This window comes from Tachypleus tridentatus, chromosome 1 (genome assembly GCF_004210375.1).
Source record: "Tachypleus tridentatus isolate NWPU-2018 chromosome 1, ASM421037v1, whole genome shotgun sequence".
In the NCBI taxonomy this organism is placed as follows: domain Eukaryota; kingdom Metazoa; phylum Arthropoda; class Merostomata; order Xiphosura; family Limulidae; genus Tachypleus; species Tachypleus tridentatus.
Genome location: NC_134825.1, coordinates 156549795 through 156574054, shown reverse-complemented (window position 1 = coordinate 156574054; position 24260 = coordinate 156549795). Strand labels below are relative to the sequence as shown.

At 34.0% G+C, this 24260-nt stretch overlaps 1 protein-coding gene across 3 annotated transcripts in view; it reads left to right on the top strand.

Annotated features, from left to right (window-relative positions):
• LOC143228339 (homeobox protein Meis1-like) overlaps positions 1–24260 on the top strand; it is a 117938-nt gene that overhangs the window by 29979 nt on the left and 63699 nt on the right. For all 3 annotated transcript variants that reach the window (XM_076459610.1, XM_076459616.1, XM_076459622.1), the window contains exon 6: positions 6253–6391. In XM_076459610.1, the coding sequence (XP_076315725.1) occupies positions 6253–6391 (139 nt within the window). The remainder of the gene's footprint in view (positions 1–6252; positions 6392–24260) is intronic.

Sequence of the window (24260 nt, the reverse complement as noted above, 5' to 3'; positions counted from 1 at the left end):
GTAAGAAACGCACTCCGCACTTTGGGGGCTGTGGGCGCACTATAATAATGGTAGTCAAATCACATTACTCGGTTAGATAAGAGAAGACCAAGAGTTAACAGTGGGCGCTGTTGGCTAGCTGTCTTCCCTTTAGTCTATTAGCACAAAATTAGGGACGAATACGTGCAGATAAAGCTTTTTACAAACATGATTATAGGGCTTGTCGCCTCTACAACTGATGCTAATCTCGACTGTCTCTGTCTTTTCGTTGGTCAGTTGGACTTTTGTGATCAGTAAATTGACCTTGTGAGGTTATTATTTAGACAATTATCAGGGAAGATACAGCCGGCGCAAAGTATGAAAAAATATACGTACATCATTTGGGGGGCACAGGGTTTCTCTACATAAATATATGTACGTCATTTGGTGATATGGGGTTGTATACATAAATATATATACGCCGTTTGGTAGCGTAGGGGTTCTTTATATAAATACATGTTCGTTTTTGGGGATACAAGAGTCCTCTAGATAAATAGACTCTTATCATTTAGTGGCGCACTGGCTCTCTATATAAATATATTTTCGTCATTTGGTTAGACAAGGTTTCTGTAGATAAATATATATATGTATGTCATTTAGCGGTACAGTGGTTTTATAGATACATATCTGTAAGTCACTTAGTGGTTTATATGTTCCTTATATAAACATATGCACACCGTTTGGTGTTACAGGAGTTCTCTAGAAAACTATTTATACGCTATATAATTGTAATATGGAAAATCTTTAAATAAATAGCTGTTCATAATGAGAGAAATGGGCTTTTGAGATACATTTTTATATACTATCTAATATCACAGGGTTCTCTAAATAAATATTCATGTGTCACATGATGGTATAATGGCTCTCGAGGTAAAGTTTGCATTTTATAAAATTGCACGGATTCTTTGGAGATAGATAGCCCTATGTTATATGGTCGTACGGGATTTCGTTATATAAATATTTATATGTTATTTGATGATATACGAGTGCTATAGGTGTGTTTTTACATGCCATGTAGTGATATTATAAATACGTATACACTATATTTGGAATGGAGTGCTATATCATGTCAAATCGGACATGTGGTACCTGTTCGTGTATCAAGACTTTGAATAGAAAGACTTGGTTCGCTACTTGTTGCAAAATCGCGTTCCGCACTTTGGGGTCATGGGTATGTTGCAAGAATGACTACGAAACTCAACTATTCGATCAAGTTATAATACCTCAAGACTTTGTGGTAGATACCGTGAACTAGCTGCGCTTTCTCTTGTCCGTTAGCTCAAAATTAGGGATGGCTAGCGTGAACAACCCTTATGTAGCTTTGCGCGAAACTCTCAAAGAGAAACGTGTGTGGTTGTACGTATATAATTTTAACTTATCTCTACATTCAAGTAGTTTACTCATTATAGACTGCAGCTAGAGATTTGTTGTATTTCATTAGAGCTATCTGAAGATGGAAACCGAATAAACAACAATACGTGGTGTGAAGATACGCATATATTTTAAGTAATGCGTTACACCTGACGAAGAACAAAAACGTGGTGACAGGTAGTAATCCAGATTATGTTATTACATTTGGGGGTAGCACGTGACTTACTTCCTCGTCTAGCGAGCTCTACGATTACACCATGTGCAGTTGCAATTGTTTTCAGAGTTTTACATTTTAGGAGGTTAAGGGCAGGTCTGTGGAATGTCGACTTTATTAAAAAGACAGTCCTCTAACAAATGCGTGATCACACACCTATATTTCATAACGCCGTAGTCTTGTGTGATAAATCTGTCATTGTTGTGACCTAAGGCGTATTTAATTCATACCATTTTTAGGCTAAGGTTTTTATATAACTAAACACATAAGAGACTGAACAAAAAGTACCCACTCTGTAGAAGCGTTATATGTATGTATGTATACATTTATGCATGCAGCTCGCACAGGGTGTATATGTGTGTGTGAAGAGCAAGTATCTGTGTGGGTGTGTGTGAAATATAGTTGTCGGTTATGATAATAACTTGGAAATAAGTAAGTACACAAATTACGGTAGTGTGGATACGGCCTTATTTTCTTCCCTTTCGCTATTATATCATTTTGTTCTATTGAGGAACATTGGGAAGGGAGGGCGCGTTCGTGAGCGGCCCGCTTTCGTGGCCTTCCTTACAGCGTGCTCAATGCAAGCTGCCGACAGTCAACTTCCACTTGTGTGGGCCTCTATTACAAGCTCATATTATGTATATATGGCATCACTTTGACAAAGATGTACGGGTAGTTATATATGACTATGATTTACACGTGTAGTAAGATGAATAAAATTAGTTAATTATTTTTAGGTTCAGAGAATAAAGAAAACAGACTGAACTGTAATTTATATGTCGAGTTTCGTATGTGTCTACAACATATTGTTTATAAATATTTGTGAAGGATTAGTAAATACATGTATATAAACAGTAAAATTAGGCTGTTATTTAAGCCTCTTAACGTATATATGTGTGTGTGTGTATATATATTTATTTATAATAGTAGCAGTATTTCTTAGCCTTCTTATTCCCACACTTTAAAACGATGCTTTACTTGAAGTACTAAGGGCCGTAGCTGTTAACAGCATTTCGCATTGCACCAACATTCAACCTTCAACCGTGAATGATAAGTTGTACCATATTGGAAGTAGATACAGGGAACTTCATAAACAACACAGGAAATCCGAGCTCAGATGTTTTACTTCGTAATTTCTCTATAGCCTCTTTATGTGTGTGAATGAGACTATGTGTATATAGTGTGTGATAGATACATCTTCGAAGGAAACAACTGACTTCTTTGATAACAAGTTCCGGCGCTATAACTCAGCAGTGGATTTTGGGAAAACTAACTAAAGCTTCTCTATGTACTGTAAAACTAATGTGTGTTCTTCCACGTGGTCACGAAACCAATACAAAGTTCATTAGAATCACCCGGGAAAACGGATGCAGTCTATAGTAGAGACGTGGGAGCCATTGTTAGATCCTTGAAAAAACCCAACAAAAAACAGCTGACTTGGACCGTAGATATGTACAAAACCTGGTACAAGCTCTAGTATTAAGTGTTTGGCACAAACTGTAAATCTTTGTGATTTACTATTTCTTATGTAAAGGGTGCTCCAAAATACATTTCATCAAGATATGGCCTTAACATTGGGATGTTTTGTTCTTTTCTTACGGAGTGATAAATGTTTTCCAGATGAGTGTTTTATCGTGTATGAATGTTTGTGTACAAAGGCCTCTTTCATTATACGTAAACACGAGTCAATAATAGTAGTTAATAATTTTCTGTAATCGAGTTTGTAGTTCACTCTTGTTTGCACATTAATATTTAAAAAACAACAAACATAGCTACTGTAGAGATGTGTTGATAATGTTAAATTAGGATAATTAAAAATATCTAATTCAGATTTGATAATAGTGATACTGTAGGCCACATCGTATTTAAAATCGGCGATGATCGTATGTCCGTACAGTTAACAGCCGTTACGTGATAGTTAGGCTGCTATTGAACATCAGCCGTGTATTTGTGCCCTTATGTCATACTGAGGCTGTCATTGAACATTAGGCTTAGACCCGTAACGAGCGTTTGAGTGTATATACAGTTCCGCGGCTCTTTCTGATGAGATCACTGAGGGATAATACACGCTTTACAAGTAATACGTTACCAATAAAAACGTATTAAAATTAACTAAATATTTAATTACTTCTAACGTGCATACAAAAGTGAATTTAACGTAGTGATATTCGATAATATAAATAGTGATAATAATGAGCGACTGCTATATAGATATTCTAGCTATTTTTTCTGTTGGATTATTATTATTATACTGGAGTCCAGGTTAATATGAAGAAAGATTATATTTACATTCTGAAACATACAATAACATAAACCATAATGTTGCACCTGGCCTTCGAAGATTGTATGTCCATTTAAGTTTTATAGACATTATTTATTTAATAGATTTTCTCTATTCAGTTCTAAATAAATGAAGTACCAAACACTGGTTCGAAATGTTTTAGCTGAAAGTTGTTTACTGTCGTACTAACTATACCACACCAAACTAAGGTGTATCACTGTACAGCACTAAATCACACTACATAAGGCTACCTTATGTAATACTACCCATAACATACTGTATACTAAACTAGAAAACAATATTGTACACTACAATAAGTTACGTTATTATACACTACACTAAGCTACGCTACTTTATAATAAACTAGATTACACTGCACTAGACTAGTTTACTATAACAGATTACAGCACTTTATGCTATATTACACTACTTTATAGTGAACTAGATTACACTACACTAGACCAGTTTACTATAATAGATTACAACACTTTATGCTATATTACATTACTTTACACTGCACTAGATTATTCTGTCTAGAATACACTAGATTACAGCGTTTTACACCAATATAGGCTATACAGTGCAATGCAACAAATTTTGGGTTTAATAAAATATCACGTATATAGATATATATTGAAATATAAGAAAGAAAAACGTAAAATAAAACATCTGGAGGGATCACCTGTTTGAACCATTCGCACCTCAACCCAGTAGTTTTTTGCCTGTGTTTTAGTTAGTAGAAAATAAAATAGCGTCACATACGGGACGCTTAACGTTGGAATTTGTGTTGTCGTGACATCAGTAAAACGTGTACACGTCATGAATCTCGAGAAGAATTATGCACTCTATAACTCAGCATGATACATGAACTTTAAAAACAAGAATAAAAATATTTGTTTCTCTTAATTTTGGTTTTAGTTACTTTTTAAACAGAACACTTTCGAAGACTTCGCGAACACGTTATAAGCTTATCGTGTAATATAAATGTGTGTATGTTTATCAGCACGTGACCTTTCTGGTTTCATTAAAAAATCCCTTAAGTTATTTTAGCACATTCTACGTAATACGGTGAAATATGGAAGTTCGTTGTTCATGAATACGCGATACTGTATTCTGTGATTCGTATTCATTTCAACCAATTTTTATGTTAAACGTACTTAAATAAAGGTTGTTGGATAACAATGCCATTTATACGTTTTGAAGTAAAAAGCTTCTAAAAGTTAGTGCAATATATATAGGGTTTTCGGAAATTAAGCAAACTTCTTCAGAAATGGGAATAAGTTTGCTATCGTAATTTCCGGACATTCCATATATGGTATACTTTAATATAAGGTAGACAATATCCAAACACAATATTAACATGACAGTATTTGCGTCGCAATACTTACTACACAGTGACTTACAGCTATTTTAATTTTATTTTATCAAACTTATTAAAACTATTTTAACATGTTTAAACAAATTGTTCCAGGCTTAGGTCTATCTCAAAGTAGTCTTATCAACTCAATCTTCTGAAAAATATATTATTTCATCAACGTGTTTAACACGTTTTTATGTCAGTGTTAAATACATACACGAAACGTAATTTTTAGTTGTCATTTCCAAAAGACTCCAATCGTTCTTTTCTGTTATAAATACACAAGTTTTTTGGAATAATAACTTATATCAAAATTGCAGAAGATAAGGCCCATGCACAGAATGTTTTAAAGGCGAGTTCTCACATCAAAAGTCAGCACACAGTGTATGTGGGTGCGTGAAGCACAATCAACATGCAAAGCATGCTAATGATACGGAGGTTTGGGGGCACGCCCTCTAGAAAAGTACTAAAAAATAGGTGCTATAAGATTAAATCTGAAAGCGATTTTGCATGAAATATAGCTTAAACCATTTAAAGACTGTTCACGTAAAATCTACAAACATCCAATGAAAAGTCGACAAATCATCATTCTGTTATTACACTGGATGCGATTATTTCAAGCCAAAAATTGTTAATGCCTTATTAGAATAGTGTAGACTATCTCGTAAACGTTAAATACCATAAGAAGTTAGCGCTATACGTATATCAGTATAATTTTGTTATATCACAAAAACTAAGGGGTTCTTTTTCGAACCCCTCTCTAGATACGTGTGCGAAGATCAAAATTTATTAGGTAGAAATACAAAAACGTACCTGAGAAATGATGTCAGTAAGGTTTGTACAATATATAATGTAACAAAGATCAGGAAGCCTGTACGTTATATAAGCTTGTAGAGAAAGTAATTTGACAGATGCAACATCAATGAATACGAAATTACATTTTGAATATAACTTTATTTTGTCAATGTTTTTTTTTTTTCTTTTGGTGACGTGCGTTTCGTTTTGTTCTAGCGGCCCCCTTCTCATTCCCTTAATTCGTACGGTGGCGGTATGGAAGAGGCACGGTCGCCAGTCGGCTCAACAGGTACTCCCGGGCCGCTATCACAGCAGCCAGCTTCGCACCTCAGTATAGACAACAACAGCGAAACTGGTGAGTTCTTTTATGTTCGTTCTTCAATACATAAAATACAGTACTATTGTGGTTCATTCTTATACACCTTAATATATGTATCCGGGTTAAGGGAAGCGAAAGAAACCGAGAAAATTTTAGTTTACGACTGTATAGCATCTGTTATAAATACCAAGCGTAAATATTAAGTGACGTCAAAAAAACAACAAAAAAAAACGCGCTCTTAAAAAAGTGTGCGCGTGACCAAAAATAAAATTATCTGTATCAAAGTAAAACTACACTGAAATTAAAACTTCTTGGTTTTTTTTGGGCTATGATTGTGGGACATGTATTTTGATTTAAATAATAATATATTTCGCACAATCATAGCCCAAAAAAACCAAGAAGTTTTAATTTCAGTGTAGTTTTACTTTGATACAGATAGTTTTATTTTCATAAAACATCACGTTTATTCACAAATGTTTCATCTAATAATACTGCCAACGAGAGTAACCGTTACCCGTTAACATGTTGAGACATTTAAAAAAACCAAAAACGTAATATTTTTTTACAACCATAGTTTCTCATAACGATTAGTACACATTAACACATAGCATTTATTAAGCAAGAATAAAGTCAATGTTTCATCAAGGTTGTTAGAAAGTGTGCAAAAAAAAACTTCTCACACACACAGATAAATTTTAATAAATATTAAGAAGCATACATAAAGGTCTTGTGGACAGCAGAATTACGGACACTTGAAAGCACGTGATTTCCATCAAACCATTTAAAAGTTTATACCTCACAATACCCCCACAAAACCGTATATTTTACTGATAAATGGCCTATGTAAGAGGTCTTTCGTAGACTTCCTCAAAAGTGTCATTTATTTTTCACGAGATTTAAATTTGATTACATAACATGTAAAAACGAAATTGGTAGAAACATTGTTATGTGCAAGACCTGTAAAGGTTCTGCGAAAAATGAAGAGCTTGGATATTTAAACGGTTATATATAATGCCTCAAAGTCATAGTTTTTGATTTACAATGCGGCTTAATTGTCATATTCTAATACTTTGTCACCGATATAACCGACACATTACATTATGCATCGAGTTAGACGATTCACGAATGTAGAACATAAATTTATGCATGTCTTTAAAAAACGTTATACTGCGTTTGAATAATATACAGGATTATTATTTTTAGTAGATATTTGTAATAAGCATTTTTGCAGCGTCGTATTGGACAAAAAATTTCAGAGTGTGCGCACGCGTTCGGTCACATATCATGATTGAACAGTTTATATATGTACATATGTGGATAGAGAGATCACGTGGACCTGTGGTACTCTTATAAATATCTCGCAAAATGTGGTACTCATAATTTGGTGATAATCGAAGTTTCTTCGGTATTGTTTGATTGAACATTTAAAATTTACTGGAAAATTTTTAGACATAAAACAACTTCAGTTTTGTTTTTAACTTAATTTAGTAACTTGCCATCAGCTTTTTACAAGTTACATCCAACTTTGTGTTGTACATATGCCACAAAAACGTAACCTTGTACTAACAAATATAAACTAAGTTTTTTGTATTACTTATTATTTACGAAACAAAACAAAAAACGTGTATTCGTGTACAACTTTTAATACAAGAAGACATGGATGCATCAGAAACGGTGTTTGTACAACTTGTGTATTGATTGCACAACGTCAATTATTTCTATCGCAGTATAATTTCTTTACAGTTAGCAGGACATCTTTCGTCAGTACATTAAACAGCTAGATTAGTACACGTCAACACAATCATATAAACTATGTTGTTGCAGCAGAGTTTTCTGAAGTGTCCATCTGTAGTTTTAATTTGTGCATTGGAAGTACATTAACAGTTTGATCACATTGTAATGATTTAGTTTATGTTCATCGATGTTCAGTTTTGAGGATAACATTAATCAAATCTCAATGAAAAATTAATCAGATATTTGAACAATATGATGATTCAGTGGTCATTAAGAAATAAATAGGGTTATCTGTTTTGTCTGTACAGTTAGTCATTCTGTGCGTCTTGTAAATAATAGGTATTAATTATTCTGTATCGTTCTAGTAATTTGTTTACAACTGTTCTGGGCCTTTTAGACGTATGTTTGTGGCTATCGTACGTTTTCTACACAGTTGATTGTTATTGTTCCGTATTTTTCTAGACGGTTGGTGTTACGGCTGGTTATTCTGCGTTTTTTATAGTTAGCTACTGTTCTGTGCTTTTGCAGACGAATGCGATTGTTCTTTGTTTTAAATAAAGTTGTTTCTGTTATTCTATATTTTTAAGACAGCTGCTATTCTATATTTTATTTCAGGTTGTTTCTGTTATTATATATTTTAAGGCAGTTGCTGTTCTATATTTTATTTCAAGTTGTTTATATATATGTAAAAACTGGTGATATAAGTTGAGAAATTTTTCTTATGTAGAGGAGCGAACAACGTTTCGACCTTCTTATAAATTTTGTTTAAATGTAAAATCATATATTTTGTTCACATACGTACGCGTTATTTCTGAGTTATATCTGACTGCATTATTTAGTTATATCATAAAATCTTCATTATAATTTTAAAATCACTTTTAAATGATAACATGAAAGTGCTTTTAATGTGAAAAAAATTGGTCTGAAAAACAAATTGCAGCTCATATCCGTGTGCTTTTCGTGAAAAATATAAGGATAATAATCATTAATTCAGGTTTTAAAAAATAGTATCAGAATATATTTGTTCTTTATGGTTGAAATTAAGACTGTAAATGGTGGAATAAGATAAATTAACTATTTGTTATCTTTTATTCCAAGTGAAAATCAAATTAAACCTGCACATTTTAAACTCGAAGAACTACCGGCTATTAAGACATTCTCAAATGGGATAACATATAATTATTAGTTTCTTAAATCTCTATGCATGAATGCACAAAGACAATGTTTATCGCGGATAAAAAATACTTCACAGGAGTTTTGTTACCTGACTAGAGATTGTTGCAAGAAAAAATTTCAGTTTTTTTTTCGTAGTTAAAGCTATTTCATTCCTGTGTTTCTTAAACTGCGGTGAACAAACAAGTAAGCGTAAGCATTATGAGGCTTGGGGGAAGTTCAAAAATTTATCCAACAAATTAAACAGGTAGTTTTATGTGTAATAACGAAATAAGTTTGACTGATTAAACCCAAAAGTCTTTTTTAAAAACAACTATGTTTTGGAATCACGGTTTAGGCCCGAAGTATAGCTTCATCTAGGTACGAGTGCTAATTCTTCATTTAAAAAAACAACAACAAAAAATATATTAAATGAAATCATGCAAGAGTGTTATATTAGTGTAAGTAGAGTAACAGTAATAATAATAAAGTTATTATCTCGCCCACATTTCGCTGTACAATTCAGATAATCACGTTTTGGCCTTAAGCACGAACAAGTGTGGCATTATCTTAATTACACATAATGTTGACTAATGGTCCTGGTGACACAACACTTAAATGTGCTAATGTTCTAAAGAAGCCTAAGGTAAACTAAGTAGTTGTAATAACTAACTTTCCCCTATTTCTTAAGGTTAATGCATATTTGCATTTAGCATACATATAAACGTAGCTCAGAATTACCATATCTGTTTCTATCTAATTTGACGTCAACTTCCGTGTCAGAAAGTCCTGTTTATTTTTTACCTCTCGATACAAATTACATTGGAAGACGTCTTTTTTTTTTCTAAGTTGACAAGTAAGCAAAAACAAATCAAAACAAAAGAAAAACATGTCCTGTCATGTGTGAAAATGTTTTATTATCGTTACATCCTTTTAAAGTTTAACGATTTTTTTAAAGTGCTCTTCTGTTTTAATGTTGTATTCAGTTTTAGTTAGGACTATTGACGATCTCATTTTAGCAAATTACAAGAAGGATTTGAATTATGGACTTTGGTGACTTGTGGACAAAGAGGCGTACACAGTTAAAAAATAAATTGTACTTGTTTCTTTAAAAAACACTTTCTAAACTAAATGCAACAGAAAAGAACAATAAAGGAAAATGAATTAAATGGAAGTGGAAAAAAAATAGCAATTGAAGGATAATCAGGCTTGATTATAAAACAAGAGCTAATAGAACCAAGGTTCTCTGGCATAATTGATGACACAGAGGGCAAATGGGAATGCTGAGAGTCTCTTTCTTCTGGGTCGACTGGTCACCCAAATCTCTTCATTGAAGTTCATTTTAAAACGAAGAAATGATCTAGGATGTAGCACCTTCTTCGATAACTGGCCAATCACAAGTAGTTGGACTTTGTCGTCTGATGACACCGATGACAAATGGGAATTCTAAGAGCTTCTTTCTTTCTGGGTCGACTGGTCACCTAAATTTTCATTGGAACTCATTTTAAAAGGAAAAAAAAATTGATCTAGGATGTGGCGCCTTCTTCGATAACTGGCCAACCACAAGCAGTTAAACTCAGTTTGCCATCTTTTTACTGTCTGGTTTGTAACTTCATAAGGCCATCTTAAGTATCACAAAGCTAAAAGACCAGTGAGAACGCTGATACGTTCTAGATTGGCAACAACTACACGGGTGACAAGTTCCTTGGTATTTTTGCCGATTTAAACAAGATACTAAGGTGAAGTTATAAATATTGGAAAGTTTATTGTCTGAAAACAGAGTTATTGATACTTATTGTTTAACCAAAGATTTAATTTTATCTTCATTTATCCTCAACACAAATTTTAGGATTTTAAAGCATTCTCATTATTATTGAATAAATTAGAATTAACGTATACTGAAAGTCTTCAAGCGTTTTCTTCCGATCTCAGAACGATACCAGATGCGGTATTTTATGAAATTACAAAACATGTTATTTGTAAAACGAAAACGTTTGTTAAAGCGAGAAGTAATGGTGTAAGCGTTTGACGTAATGAAATACTGCACGCAAAGGTTCACTTTAAGTTTCGTTAATTTGCACAGCTACTTTTATAAGAAAATCACATTAATGTGCTTATGTGTGTGTAACATATTTCATTAAAGCCTAATACAGGAGCTGCTTACGAAGCGAGTCTAGTCAGTATTTGTTTTAACAAAATTAAAAATATTAATAAAGCATTTACCTCTAAACGTGACTGTGTTTTCCTAACTTGATAATGTGTGGTGTGAAAATAGAGAGCTATTATGAAGATTAGTTTCATTAAGCCTACTTTTAATAACTAAGTATGACATTTATGTACTTTGATATAAAGTCTAGGTTTGATATGTTTTAATAAATATTTCCTGTATATGATTTTCATTTTTTTCCCAATTAAATGAGTTGTTTTATTAAGATCTGTTTGTGGTAATCAAATAGCATGAAGTGGGGAAGGGGGAAGGAATCAAGTTAAAATAGTGCCAGATTATTAATAGTTATTTAAATTATTTGTTTGAAATTAAGCACAAAGCAACACAATGGGCTATCTGTGCTCTGTCCACCACGGGCGTCGAAACCCGGTTTCTAGCGGTGTGAATTCGCAGACATTCCGCTATGTCACTGAGGAGGGGGGCATAATTTAAATTGCCATTTAAATAATCGCGGTAAATTTATGCACAGCCCCTTACTAAAGATCGACGCAGGTCCGTATACTCCGTGGTTTAGGTGTCACTTATCTTCATCGTTTTCACGCCTTGTCATGCCAGCGTGATCTTCGAAATAATAATTTTTTTTCAGTATAATCTTTCGATAAGTATTGGCCGAATTTTCTACAGGCCTATATTTTGATTTCGAGACCAAAAGCGTATTCTAAAAAGTAGACAAAGCCCAGTGATTAATGTATTGGTCTGAGGATCTGAGGCACTGACGTAAGCACCTCGTTACCGCCAAATATAAAGTTACACACACATTAGTTCTGGAGCTGTAGAAATGCTATAATAGTGACAAACAAATCATATGATTCATTCAGATAGGATTAGCAGTAGGTGGCAGTAACTGTTTTTACCTCTAGTGTATCACTTGGGTATACAGTTTTCGAACAATTTTGCTCGAAAATTTAGCTGACAAAAAAAAAGTAAGAAAAACGGCAGGCGTCTAGAGACCACCCACCCCAAGATCTCAAAATAAAGTGAAATACTAAAGTCTATAGCAAAACGCACTCCACATGTTGAGCAAATACCGACTATATCCATTTTCAGTGGATGTTTGAAAACTATAATTTGTTAAATAATACGAGGACAAAGTGAATATGGTAAATACGCCCCCTACCGAAAATCAAATGAATTTTCTTTAATTTATGTCAATATTTGTGTGGAAAGTTGTACTCGAGTTAGTGTTGTTTTGTAAAGTACCATGTACTTATAAAATTATCTATCTGCACAAATTTGTTTTTAAATTTTTATTTTCTATATTCATATTTCTCGATGCACAATCCGAAGATACGGCGTAAAAACACCTTACAAATGCGCGTAAGACAAGAAGCATGTTTATACACGTGCAAGTGGACCTACTCCAGTAATTTACTATGAAGTTATCGTTAAACACCGCAAAGAAGAAAGCAATTTTGTTATTTACGTATAATGTATATTATTATTTAAATGGATCGTGCTTTAGAAGTAGAACCTAAAACAAAAAAAAACAACAACTTGCTAACGGTATTGAAGTAACTGTTCTTTGAAGCCTTGCACATTGTTTAGTACCTATATTCGTTTGTTATTCCTTTTCTTAACTTCTACCTTTTGTTTAAGTTCTTGATAATGGACCAAACTTTTGTCTCTAAACACAAATATTTTTATATACTTCTGTAATTTTGTAATCCTTGCTTTTGTTACTTCTTATATCTTTATATGTATATATATTCCAAGTATCTCTACTCTTATAATTAGCGAAATGTAAACTTATATGTATGTATACATAAATATACCTTCAAGTTCGACAACTTATCGTTGGAAATATACGAATTAATTCATATACACCTGTGTTTATGTACTGTAGAAGTCCATATAATTTTACTGGAAACCGAGGTGCTCATACCTCCAGTTAGGTTTTGTTACACGTTAAATGTTACACGGCCTAGGTTACAGCCCTCTAGTTGATCGTCAAGGTGTTTGGCAGGCTCTAGTTGAACTCAGGTTGGTTTCTTTCAACCCTATAATTAGCCACATGACTGTTGTATTCTCTCTCCCTCTGTGTACGTGTATTTCTATGTTCTGCGCTAAAACGCTAAGCAGGCTATAAACCCGTCCCAGTGACAGACATGGGCACGCTGAGAGAAGAAGGGGAGTGGGGGTGAAATCTCTTCTGGTGCACCTCTGTCAGCTGGCTTGTGGCCCCAGGGGTTGATGGACGGAGCGAACTAACTCCCCGAGATCTGAATAATTCCTCAGGGTTTTCAGCTGGTGTTCGTCTTCTAAAGCTGGGCTCCGAGTGTTTAATAAACATCACGTGCTTCGATATATCTTGCGGGATATGTATATTCCTGGCCCGAGGTGTTTAAGATGTGCTAGCAACAGGCCAGACAAGTTTGGTAGAATATTCTGAAAGAGATCACTCACTTTCTGGCATGTATGTATGTATATAGATTAGTGCGGTAGATACAGTTATGATTATCAATCGTGTGTAAAAATACGTATGTAGATAACAGGTATTTTAGTTCCATCAGTTCTGTTTGAAATGGTGTGCTGTTAAGAAATTATCTAATAGCTTGTCCATTAAAAAAAGAAACGAAAAACGATTGAGATTGTTATTCACACTACATCTGTTATTCACACTACATCAATTAGGTGTTTAAACCGAAAGCTGTGTTTGAGAAAAATTTTGTACAAGTCTGAGTGGTGGTAAACATTTCTGCAGCGTTGTTCAGTGTAATTAACACACGAGTATATTTGTATTTTTAACATCTGCTCAGATGAAAAGCCAGACTAAAAATATGGGCTATTTTTTTAATGAATAAAACCTTTAATAATTATCTTAGTTATCACGTTTGATCGTCAGTGTAAATAACATAAAAATGTGTAGTAGTTAGATCCTTTCCCAAATACACTTTTAACGCAAGACACAGCGTACAGGACACAGCACAGACATAGTCCATTGTGTAGCTTTGAACTTAACAGCAAATAAACAAAAGTTCCCAAAACGTTTGGATGAAACGTTCTTTTTGACAAGTAATAAGATTAATTAATATTTTAAAATTAGCAGGCCGGACATGACCTGATGACAAAATCAGCCTAAATTTGGTTCTTCGTTTTAGAACAAAGCGACAGTAAGCTATTCCACTGCGGGGAATCAAAAACTTTCGATTTTAGCGTTGTAATTCCGTAACTTTAACACTGTCCCACAGAGGGACAAGTGGCCCAATAGTTGACGGTAGACATTGTTAACTAGCTGTCTTCCCTCTGCTCGATCGGTTCAAATTAAGGACGACTTTACGTAGCTAGCTAGCTCTTGTGTAGCTTTGTGCTAACATTCTCAGCAAACAAATGAACAATTAACTTAAAGATAGTTTACAACCCGGATCCTGGACAGTGTTCTCTCAAAACCAGTAAAATAGAAATAAAGTTTAGATCAACAATAACGTCTGGGGTCAACACCTAATGAGCCTAATGTATACTATGCGTATAGTACCTATACTAAAAGAGCTGGAATGTAATTATTTTCACCTTAAAACTAGGTCCCTACCCTAATGGAAAGTTCCAATTGTGTAATATCTATTAGGTTGAGGAATAATTCGTGAGCGTTTTTAAATAATTTCATTCAAGCATTACATGCAAGACTTTACAATACTTCAATGCATGAACACATTACACACAAAACATTTATTATGATACTTTATTTCATGTAATACCTAGGTATATAGTATGCATTGTTTTAAACGAAATTGCAAGAAATTAAATGCGAAAAGCAGATGGTGTCGAAAATGCTCGATTTTGTCCACTTGACATTCCATTTAATGAGCTGAAAATGAAAGCAAAAATTAAAGACATACGAAAATCAAACACCCCATCTATTAGAGCAAAAAATTATCTACCAAATGACATGAAATATTTTGCGAAAGCGTTTCATTTATGAATATATTTTTTAACTTGAAAGAACGCTCACGAATTATTCCTCAACCCAATAGTTTAGGCAGAAATGATTTTCCATCTTTTTGTTTTTATTTTATATGCTTTTCACAATAAATGAACTCTTTGAGTAAAATGTTCGACAGTCCTTATGAAAAAGAACTTAAACAACAAAGGCTTTTGAAATATATTTTGGGGAAAACAATATAAAGTTTAAAAACATGTTAAATCGCTGAAAGTAGCCTTTCACACTCTTCACTTTACGTAATAGCTTGAAACGTAGTGACAAACTTTGTTCTTAACTGATGTCCCCTAGTGGCACAGCGGCATGTCCAGCAAACTTTAACTGCCCAGTAGGGACAATAAATAGAACATACTTATTTCTTTTATCTTACCTTTCAAGTTTGTCTTTCTAATTAAGCATAAAGCAACACAAATGGGTATAACCCGGTTTCTATTGTTGTAAGTCGGAGAACATTCCGCTGTGCCACTGGGGGGCTACGTTTTGAGAAATATTTTTTTTTTTTTACTCTATTTACCATTCACATTATAAAACTGGCATTAAGATAGAATTAATCCATAACCGGTGTATGGTACCCATTTTTAGAGCTTAATTAATATAACAGACTACTGCCCTCCGTATTGTATCTATACATATATATTTAATTGGCTTTAGATGTTAGTTAAAGTTTACTTTAAATGACTGTGAACATTTATCACCTTGCCAGAGGGCTTGTACTAATTTCAACTATAATAAAAAATAAAGAAAAAAGCAAGGAGATGCGAGATCACGGTATTCATTGTATTTCTTTGTGGTTTTAATCTGCGAAACACACGTTGAATCTCGCGATGTTGAGGCTTAAAACTGTTAGAAAAAATAAACAACTTGTTTGTAGTTTTGTTCTATGAATTTTCGCATAAAGCTACACAATAGACTATCTGTGCCTACCACGGGTATCTAAACCCGGTTTTTAGTGTTGTAAGTCCGCAGACAAACCGCTGAACCACTCGGGGGTCCCACTTCTTATGAAAATACAACTCTGGTTATTTCCTCACCAAAAGCATTTCGACAACTTGATAGTCTGTTATTAAGCACAAATCTACTCTATGGGCTATCTGTGTTCTGCCCATCAAGGGTATGGAAACACAGTTTCTAGCGTAGTAAGTTCATAGACATACCTCTGTGCCACAAGGAGATCGTGGTAACTTTGTATATGTAGTTAATTATGAACAGTATATTCAAAGATGAAAAATATATTTCTTACTCATAAAATAATTGAAATAACAACTACTCGCACAATATTATTGAGGCTACAACATTGTGTTTTGATGAAAGTTGTGCATGCAACATTGCTGCAACGTAGTGAAAACGTTTCTTTCTTTGTAGGTTCGAATCCCCGTCGCACCAAACATGCTCGCCCTTTCAGTCGTGGGGGCGTTATAAAATACGGCTAGTTCCACTATCAGTTGGTAAGAGTAGCCCAAGAGTTGGCGGTGGGTGGTGATGACTAGCTGCCTTCCCTCTAGTCTTTCACTGCTAAATTAGGGACGGCTAGCGCAGATAGTTCTCGTGTAACTTTGCGAGAATTTCAAAAACAAACAAACAAACAAACAAACAATCCTTCTTTGTAAATAAATTCTCAAAGGCATAAGCCATACAAAAATATATCAAATGGTGTTATTCAGTATTTTAAAACATGTAAACTATTACTGAAATTTTTATAAATTGTTTATTTCGTTAATATATATTCACTGTTAACGTGTAACAGTGCCAAACGTTGTCACAGGAAATAATGCATGACGTTCTAGGTTTCATTCAGCAACGCTGTAGCACGTTGCGTGTTAGTTGGGCTTGTTTTAAGTAAATCTAAATACTATCTTTTGGATGCTGGGGCAGCTTTCCTAATACAGAATTGCTTAAACGAAATTTTCTAAACTATTGTAAATAAATACTAATTTGTTCCTGCATTTATCCTGCGCCTTTTAAACTGTGGGCCTGGCATGGCATGACTCGTAATCCGAGGGTCGCTGGTTCGCGCCCGCGTCGCGCCAAACATGCTCGCTCTCCCAGCCGTGGGGGCGCTATAATGTGACGGTCAATCCCACTATTCGTTGGTAAAAGTGTAGCCCAAGAGTTGGCGGTGGGTGGTGATGACTAGCTGCCTTCCTTCTAGTCTTACACTACTAAATTAGGGACGGCTCGGTGCAGTGGGCTAACAACCTACTCACTTAATTACCTGTTGAAGAATCCGCAAGCGATTGCGGCCCTATGTTCCTTGATGGAATCTAATGGTGATAACTAACTATAACTAACTTTTAAACTGTAATTGTAGCACAATCATAAAATGAGAGGTATTTTGATTTTCTGTAGGTGTTGGTTTAAAAAGGTGTAAGTTTCGACTTAAATATTGCAATCCCAAATTGGAACCTCCTAATCCTTTCCACTATACCTCATTCGCGAAAGTAAGACAATAATGAATAACGGCATGAGTAATAAAAAAAGGAACTAATATATTCTATTGTATTCCAAACACACAGTTCATCAAATACATCAATGAAACTTGAACAGTTTACAAACCACTTAGAGTATACGATGAGCTGTTTGTAAATTAATTAGATGCAGCCTGTCAAATGTTTCAGGAGTCGTTAACTTTGTCAAACTCTGGAGTGTATTATAAACACTCGAGTTCTTCAGCTACACCAATGAAATTCGAACAATTTATGGGCCACTTAAAGTGTAAAATTAGTTTTTGTAAATGACTAAGGCATGATCTGTCAAATGTCACAGAAGTCGTTAACTTTGTCAAACTCTTGAGTGGCGATAGTGGGTGTATGAAGGTTTTGTTCTTATGAAACGCTATCCCTTTCTAGCTACAGGGTCTCTGTGAAGCTTCTCTATAGCTCTATCGCCGGTCTTCATTTACTCCTGGAGTGATAAAGTTATTCATGTAGCTAAAATTTCGTGGTTTTGTTTTGGTGTGATGTTTCACATCAGTACTGAATAAGGATAGAAATAAGAAAATAAGTATTTATTTGCTTTAGAAATACTTTTTAAATACGTAAAACAACTGCAAAAACTTACATTAATATACTATCTCTGAAACGAATTTCCTAAACAAAATATTGATTTATGTCTCAGATAACATTTCCCCTTGAGATATACATCGAAAGATAAGCACATAGAAACAGCGCCGCCACATTACAAGCGTTTGTAGAATTACAGTGAATTACAACATTATAATGTTGAATCAGTTGATGAGTGGCTGTGCACAATATAGGTGATGTATGTACTCATACCATTCTATGTGGTCTATTTCAGAACATTATTTTTTGCAACAGCGATTCTAACCTTCTTATTATTGTTTTTGTACCCTAACGTTATTTGTCTGTACTATATATAGAATAAATATTAATATCAAATTAGACACAATTATTACCAGTGTTTATTATTAATTATATTTCTTATAATTAACGATGTGTTCCATCCAACAAGGGTACATCTATATCTTAAGATACATAACACTATGTAACAGAAAATTACTTTTTCTTGTTCCTGGGCAGAAAGTGTTGTCTCCCAATTGCTTATGCCTAAAGTAAATGGAAAATACCTATTTTTCTCTTCAAACTTTGCTTTTGTGACCTGGGAGCGTATAACGAAAACATGATGGGAGACTGTGCTTGGTGGCTGATACGTGAAAGTGATTTACATTATAATTGCAAATCTCGAAAAACTACTCACCTCTAAACATTTTTGTATAACTTTACTATAAATACATGTAAATCTTGATTCATATGTTGTTTTATTCAGACTTTATGTAAATGAAAATGTGCAAATTTGCCCGTTTTTACACAGAAAATAGGTTAATTTCTAAATTTCATTATCCAGGTCACTAGAGCAAAGTTTGAAGGGAATAATGACCATTTTCTATACTTTTGCAACATAAGCAATTAAGAAATAACACGTACTATCCAGGAACAAAATTTGTGTTGCATAGTGTAATAACTTGATTTTATCTTATAACCATTAAAATCAATGAAATTCAGACAAATATTCGCCTTTACTAAAATTGAATAATGGTTATTTTTTGGAACACGATTGGAAATGCTGGTGTTCAACGGTGAGTATGCTAGGACTAAAAACAAAAGTGTCTTCATTTACTCCTATGAAATGCAACCCAATCAAACTGTTTTAGTTCGTATAATTTATGATGACTATTTCTTAACGAAGTTGCGTAGCAGAAAACAAAGCACGTGTATTTAACTTTGTGGCGTGAGTTTGTACTATCAAATGATTTGCAAGACTCTCTCTGTTGTGATATATTACAACTCAGCAGTCAATGTAGCGTGTTTATTGAAATGTTTCACAAAGTGTTAGAAACACAAACACGAGCAGTTTGAGCTTAACCAAAGGAAACATAAAAACGGTTACATTCAACCTGCTGGTATTACACGGGAAAACTCGTACTTTCAATTATAAAAAGATATCTGTCTATGCTGTGAACACGAAATGTCTTTAGAAAAAAATAGCTAAAATGACAGTGACATAAAGATTAAAACTGGTCAACCGCTTCTGAGATATCCATTTCTTCTCTGGTGGTGGGAACAAATAAATAGAAGACATACATAGTAACCAATTGCCTCGGTTGCAGACACATTTGATGTGTGTATTTACATGTTATACGTTATAGAAGACTGAGCGTGTATAGCATGTTAAAGATATAACAGGTGGGGTATATAGAGACTCACATATGAGTTTATGTATATACACACACGTGCTCATCTGACTATATTTTTGTACTATCACATATCTATTTCTACACAATTAAGAAACAATTCTGTCCATATGTTTATTTACGTAAACACACAGATCTCCATATCGTCATTCGTTTTGAATATTTATCCGTCTGTTTGCTTATCTCTGCATTTATTCTCTCTGTATATTTGGTAATCGTTCTACCTAACAATCCCTCAATGTTTTTATAAATATGTATGTTTATCTTTCTACCTAGCAGTCTGTTTGTGTATTTCAGTGACATTTTATTTTGTTTAACAGTGTGCAATTTTATGCGGAATGACTGTACTAACTAATATGGGTTATGTCATCTGGGTTATACTACGGTCAAACACAAATGCATTTCGTATACGTGAAGGAGGTACGTGGTTTTTATGCCTCATTCCTATTTATGAAAAATAAATAACGTTTCACAATTTTTCTCACTCTGTTTTCGAAATTAGAAATATTAAATCAAACGTATACTTAATGTTGAATGTTTGCTTAAGCACGAACATTTAATGTTACCGGGTTCGCGTTTCTCTGCCTTAAAATTGCTCCTCGGCACTTTGGAGACGCGGACGCGTTATAAGAACGACAGTTAGAACCAACTATTAATTGAAAATAGCCCAATAGTTGTTGATCTGTACTTTTGACTACATAAATTATTTCTAGTTTGTCAGTTTAAAATTAAAGATGATAAGCGCAGATAGCTCATGCGTAATTTTACGCGAGTAAACAACCAGTTCCATACGTCTAAATATTATGATACTTGAAGTTTTCACTGTATAAAAGTCAGTATAATACAGAGTAATATCGAATCAAACAGCTTATTGAAATATGTCATTTCAGTTTCAGAATAAAGACTAGCATTTATAAACGTTTGAACTATCATCTCATGCGCCCCCCGCTAGTACAGCGGTATGTCTCCCGATTTACAACGCTAAAATCAGGGGTTCGATTCCCCTCGGTGGGCTGAGCAGATAGCCTTTTGTGGTTTTGCTATACGAAAAAAACACACACATCATCTGATGGCTAATATCACGTGACTAACGTTATCATAAATACTGACCATTTGTGTAGTACCATTCTTTGACTTCTTGGTCTCATCTACTGTTTAGATTAACATTATTTCTTAATGATATTCAGTCATGTTTGAAAAATAAAGCGGGATTTTTTAAGTATTTATTTACATTATTGATCTTACAACGTAACAATTCCGACAGTCCATTAATTTTGACTTTTAGGCCTATCTACCTCAAGTTACTTTGGGATATTCGGGAAATGTCATCTGAGCTAAGCCCAAGACTAATTTAGATAGATAGTTTTATTTTAAAAATTCCTTCAATGAACATAATTTAACAGAAAAGAAAAATTACCCATTGAAAACTAAGTTAAAACGAAATGTTTGAATATTTCTAACTGCAAATCTTATCTCCCCTTAATTTGTTTCTTTACCTTTTCGATATAATATAATTTATATATTACAGAATTTCTCCATGCGTTAAGTGTGACATGTAGCAATGGATCCCAAAGTTTTTGTTTTGTTTTGCCTGTAGGTCCCTTTAAACTGACCTTTTCATAAGAGCAACACACCTCTGTAGTAGGCCTAACGACACGTACCTGTTCATTCACATTCTTGTTCTTAATATTTTTTATTATATTTCGAACTATCAATAAATTATTTTTCAAACAGCGGATTTTATTGTTGAAGTTTGTTGCACTAAGCTAACACCAACAAGAAAGACCCAATCGCTGGCGGTCCAGTGGTTAGTGTGCCGGACTGTGGAGCTGAGATTTCGTGGTCTGCATTCAGTACCACCAAAAAAGAAAAGCTAAAAAAAAATCATCGGTCACTCTTTAAAACCGTGGTTAAATTATAAGAGTGAGGGTCAAACCCCACTATTCAGCCTAAAACAGCTCTCTAATCTATCGCTTCAAAATTAAGGACAGTTGATTTAGATAGCCCTTATGGAGCCTCGCATGAAATTCATGAAACAAGCAAGTTGCCGCTATAACTTAACGAAGGCAACTGAACCTGTTAAATCCTACTTACGATAAGGTTTTGACGATTGTATATCAATGGTTGTCATTATTAGTAGCCACTAAGATCACCTAAGACTAATTATTAATTAGTACGTCATTGTTTAGAACTAAATATAAGTTACTAAGTGCTTGTGTCTGCTTATTTACTGCTTTAAGAGGTTATTGTTTGTTATTAAGCACAAAGCTACACAAAAGACTATCTGTGCTTTGTCCAACACGGTTTTCGAAAGCTGATTTCTAGCGGTCTAAGTCCGCGGAAATATCGCTATGTTACTGAAAGGGCTACATTAGAGGAACAATTTGTGACTTCACTTGAAAATATTCAAATAGTTTATTCAAGTTCTAAACAGGAGAGAATCCATTCGAGCAGATAATACACCAGACTTCCAACAAGAGGACCCAAGATCGAATCCAGTCCACTAATAACACGTATATATTCATTCTGAATTAACATCCTAAACGAAGCGTAACATTAACTAGTAAATAGTGCATAGTTGTATGAAACATTTTATTGCTAACCAGTAGCTAGACGTGAGTGATCGTATAGACTACCAACATTTCAATGTAAAACATTTATTAATACTGTGTAGCTTTCCTAATGTTGAGGAGATTTATATTGTCGTTGAACTACACGCTTATGTAGGCGGAGGTCACTTGTGAAAAGTGATACATTGCTATCAAACAGTGATGTATTTTTCTAGGAACACCCAAACTCAACGCCGTTTGAGCAATTTTAATGACATAAACAGTTTGAATGGTAAACACTCTAGACGTTAATGGTGGAAGTTTAGGTGTTTATGCTGACAAAACAGAAATAAAAGAACGACTCTAAGTGTTGATTTTGTTTTTCAGTCAAGTGAAAGGTGCTGTTTTATTAACCAAGGTATACGTGAGTATCAAAATCGGTGAATACCAAGTGTTATTAAAATACGTGAAAGTGAAACGTTTACGGCCATGCTTTTCTTTTCGGTAAACTAACTATTGAATATTACTAAAAGCTTGCAAAATGTATGAAACTACACACACACACACACACACACACACAAAAGTGATCGAAGTAAAACCCGTAACTTTTTCATTTAACTAGTCATTTAAAACGATATGAAAACCTAGGGTTTATATGTAGAGAAATACAAAACTACACACCACGGGTATCGAAACTCGGATTTTAGCGTTATAAGTCTGTAGGCTTATCACCGTGTCACTAAGGGTCTCAAGAGTTTATAAAAATATAGGGGAGCTGATTATTTCACTAGTTAGTGAGAAAAAGTTCGAAGGTTTGGAAGACATGTAGAACTGGAAACAAGTAATCCAGATATAACCCATGTTTTTGTTAAACGAACCAGTCAATGAGAACTGTGTAAACACGTTAAAATGCTAGATAAATGAGAGAAATTGAAATCAGAATGGATGCTTTGATTCATGATCATGCAGAATGTACAATTGACTAGTTTACTTAAGCCTGTTGTTTAATATAATATACAGAATGTGTTTTCTTATAGCAAAGCCACATGGGGCTATCTGCTGAGCCCACCGAGGGGAATCGAACCCCTGATTTTAACGATGTAAATCCGTAGACTTACCTATGTACTAGCGAGGGGCAATATACAGAAATATCAACAAAACTATGTAAACCAGACTGGGTTCCTAAAAAAGATCTTTAAAGAAACTGATAGAAAATATTCAGCAAAGCTTATGAACGAACATTGTCTAAGAAAGTTTCGAACTTTGGAGACGGTTCCAAATGCTACCAGTTGTTATATTACATATTTTATACGTCTATACTGACATTATGTTTACTGAATTCACTTAACCACTGATTAAAATACCATCTTGGTTTAAGCATCGAAATGAAAACAGAAACTTTGTAAGAACATGATTGGAAGATTTGGTTATTTTGTGAAAACGAGGCTCGTCCATGCAGTGACGTAAAATGTGTATATACAAAAGTATCTGGTTTTCTCGTGTTGTTTCTGAAGTAAAACCCAAAAGTTGGATAGACGTAATGATAATTAGAAAACAAATACATAATGATAGGATAGTCCCATGAAAATAGTTTTCACGAA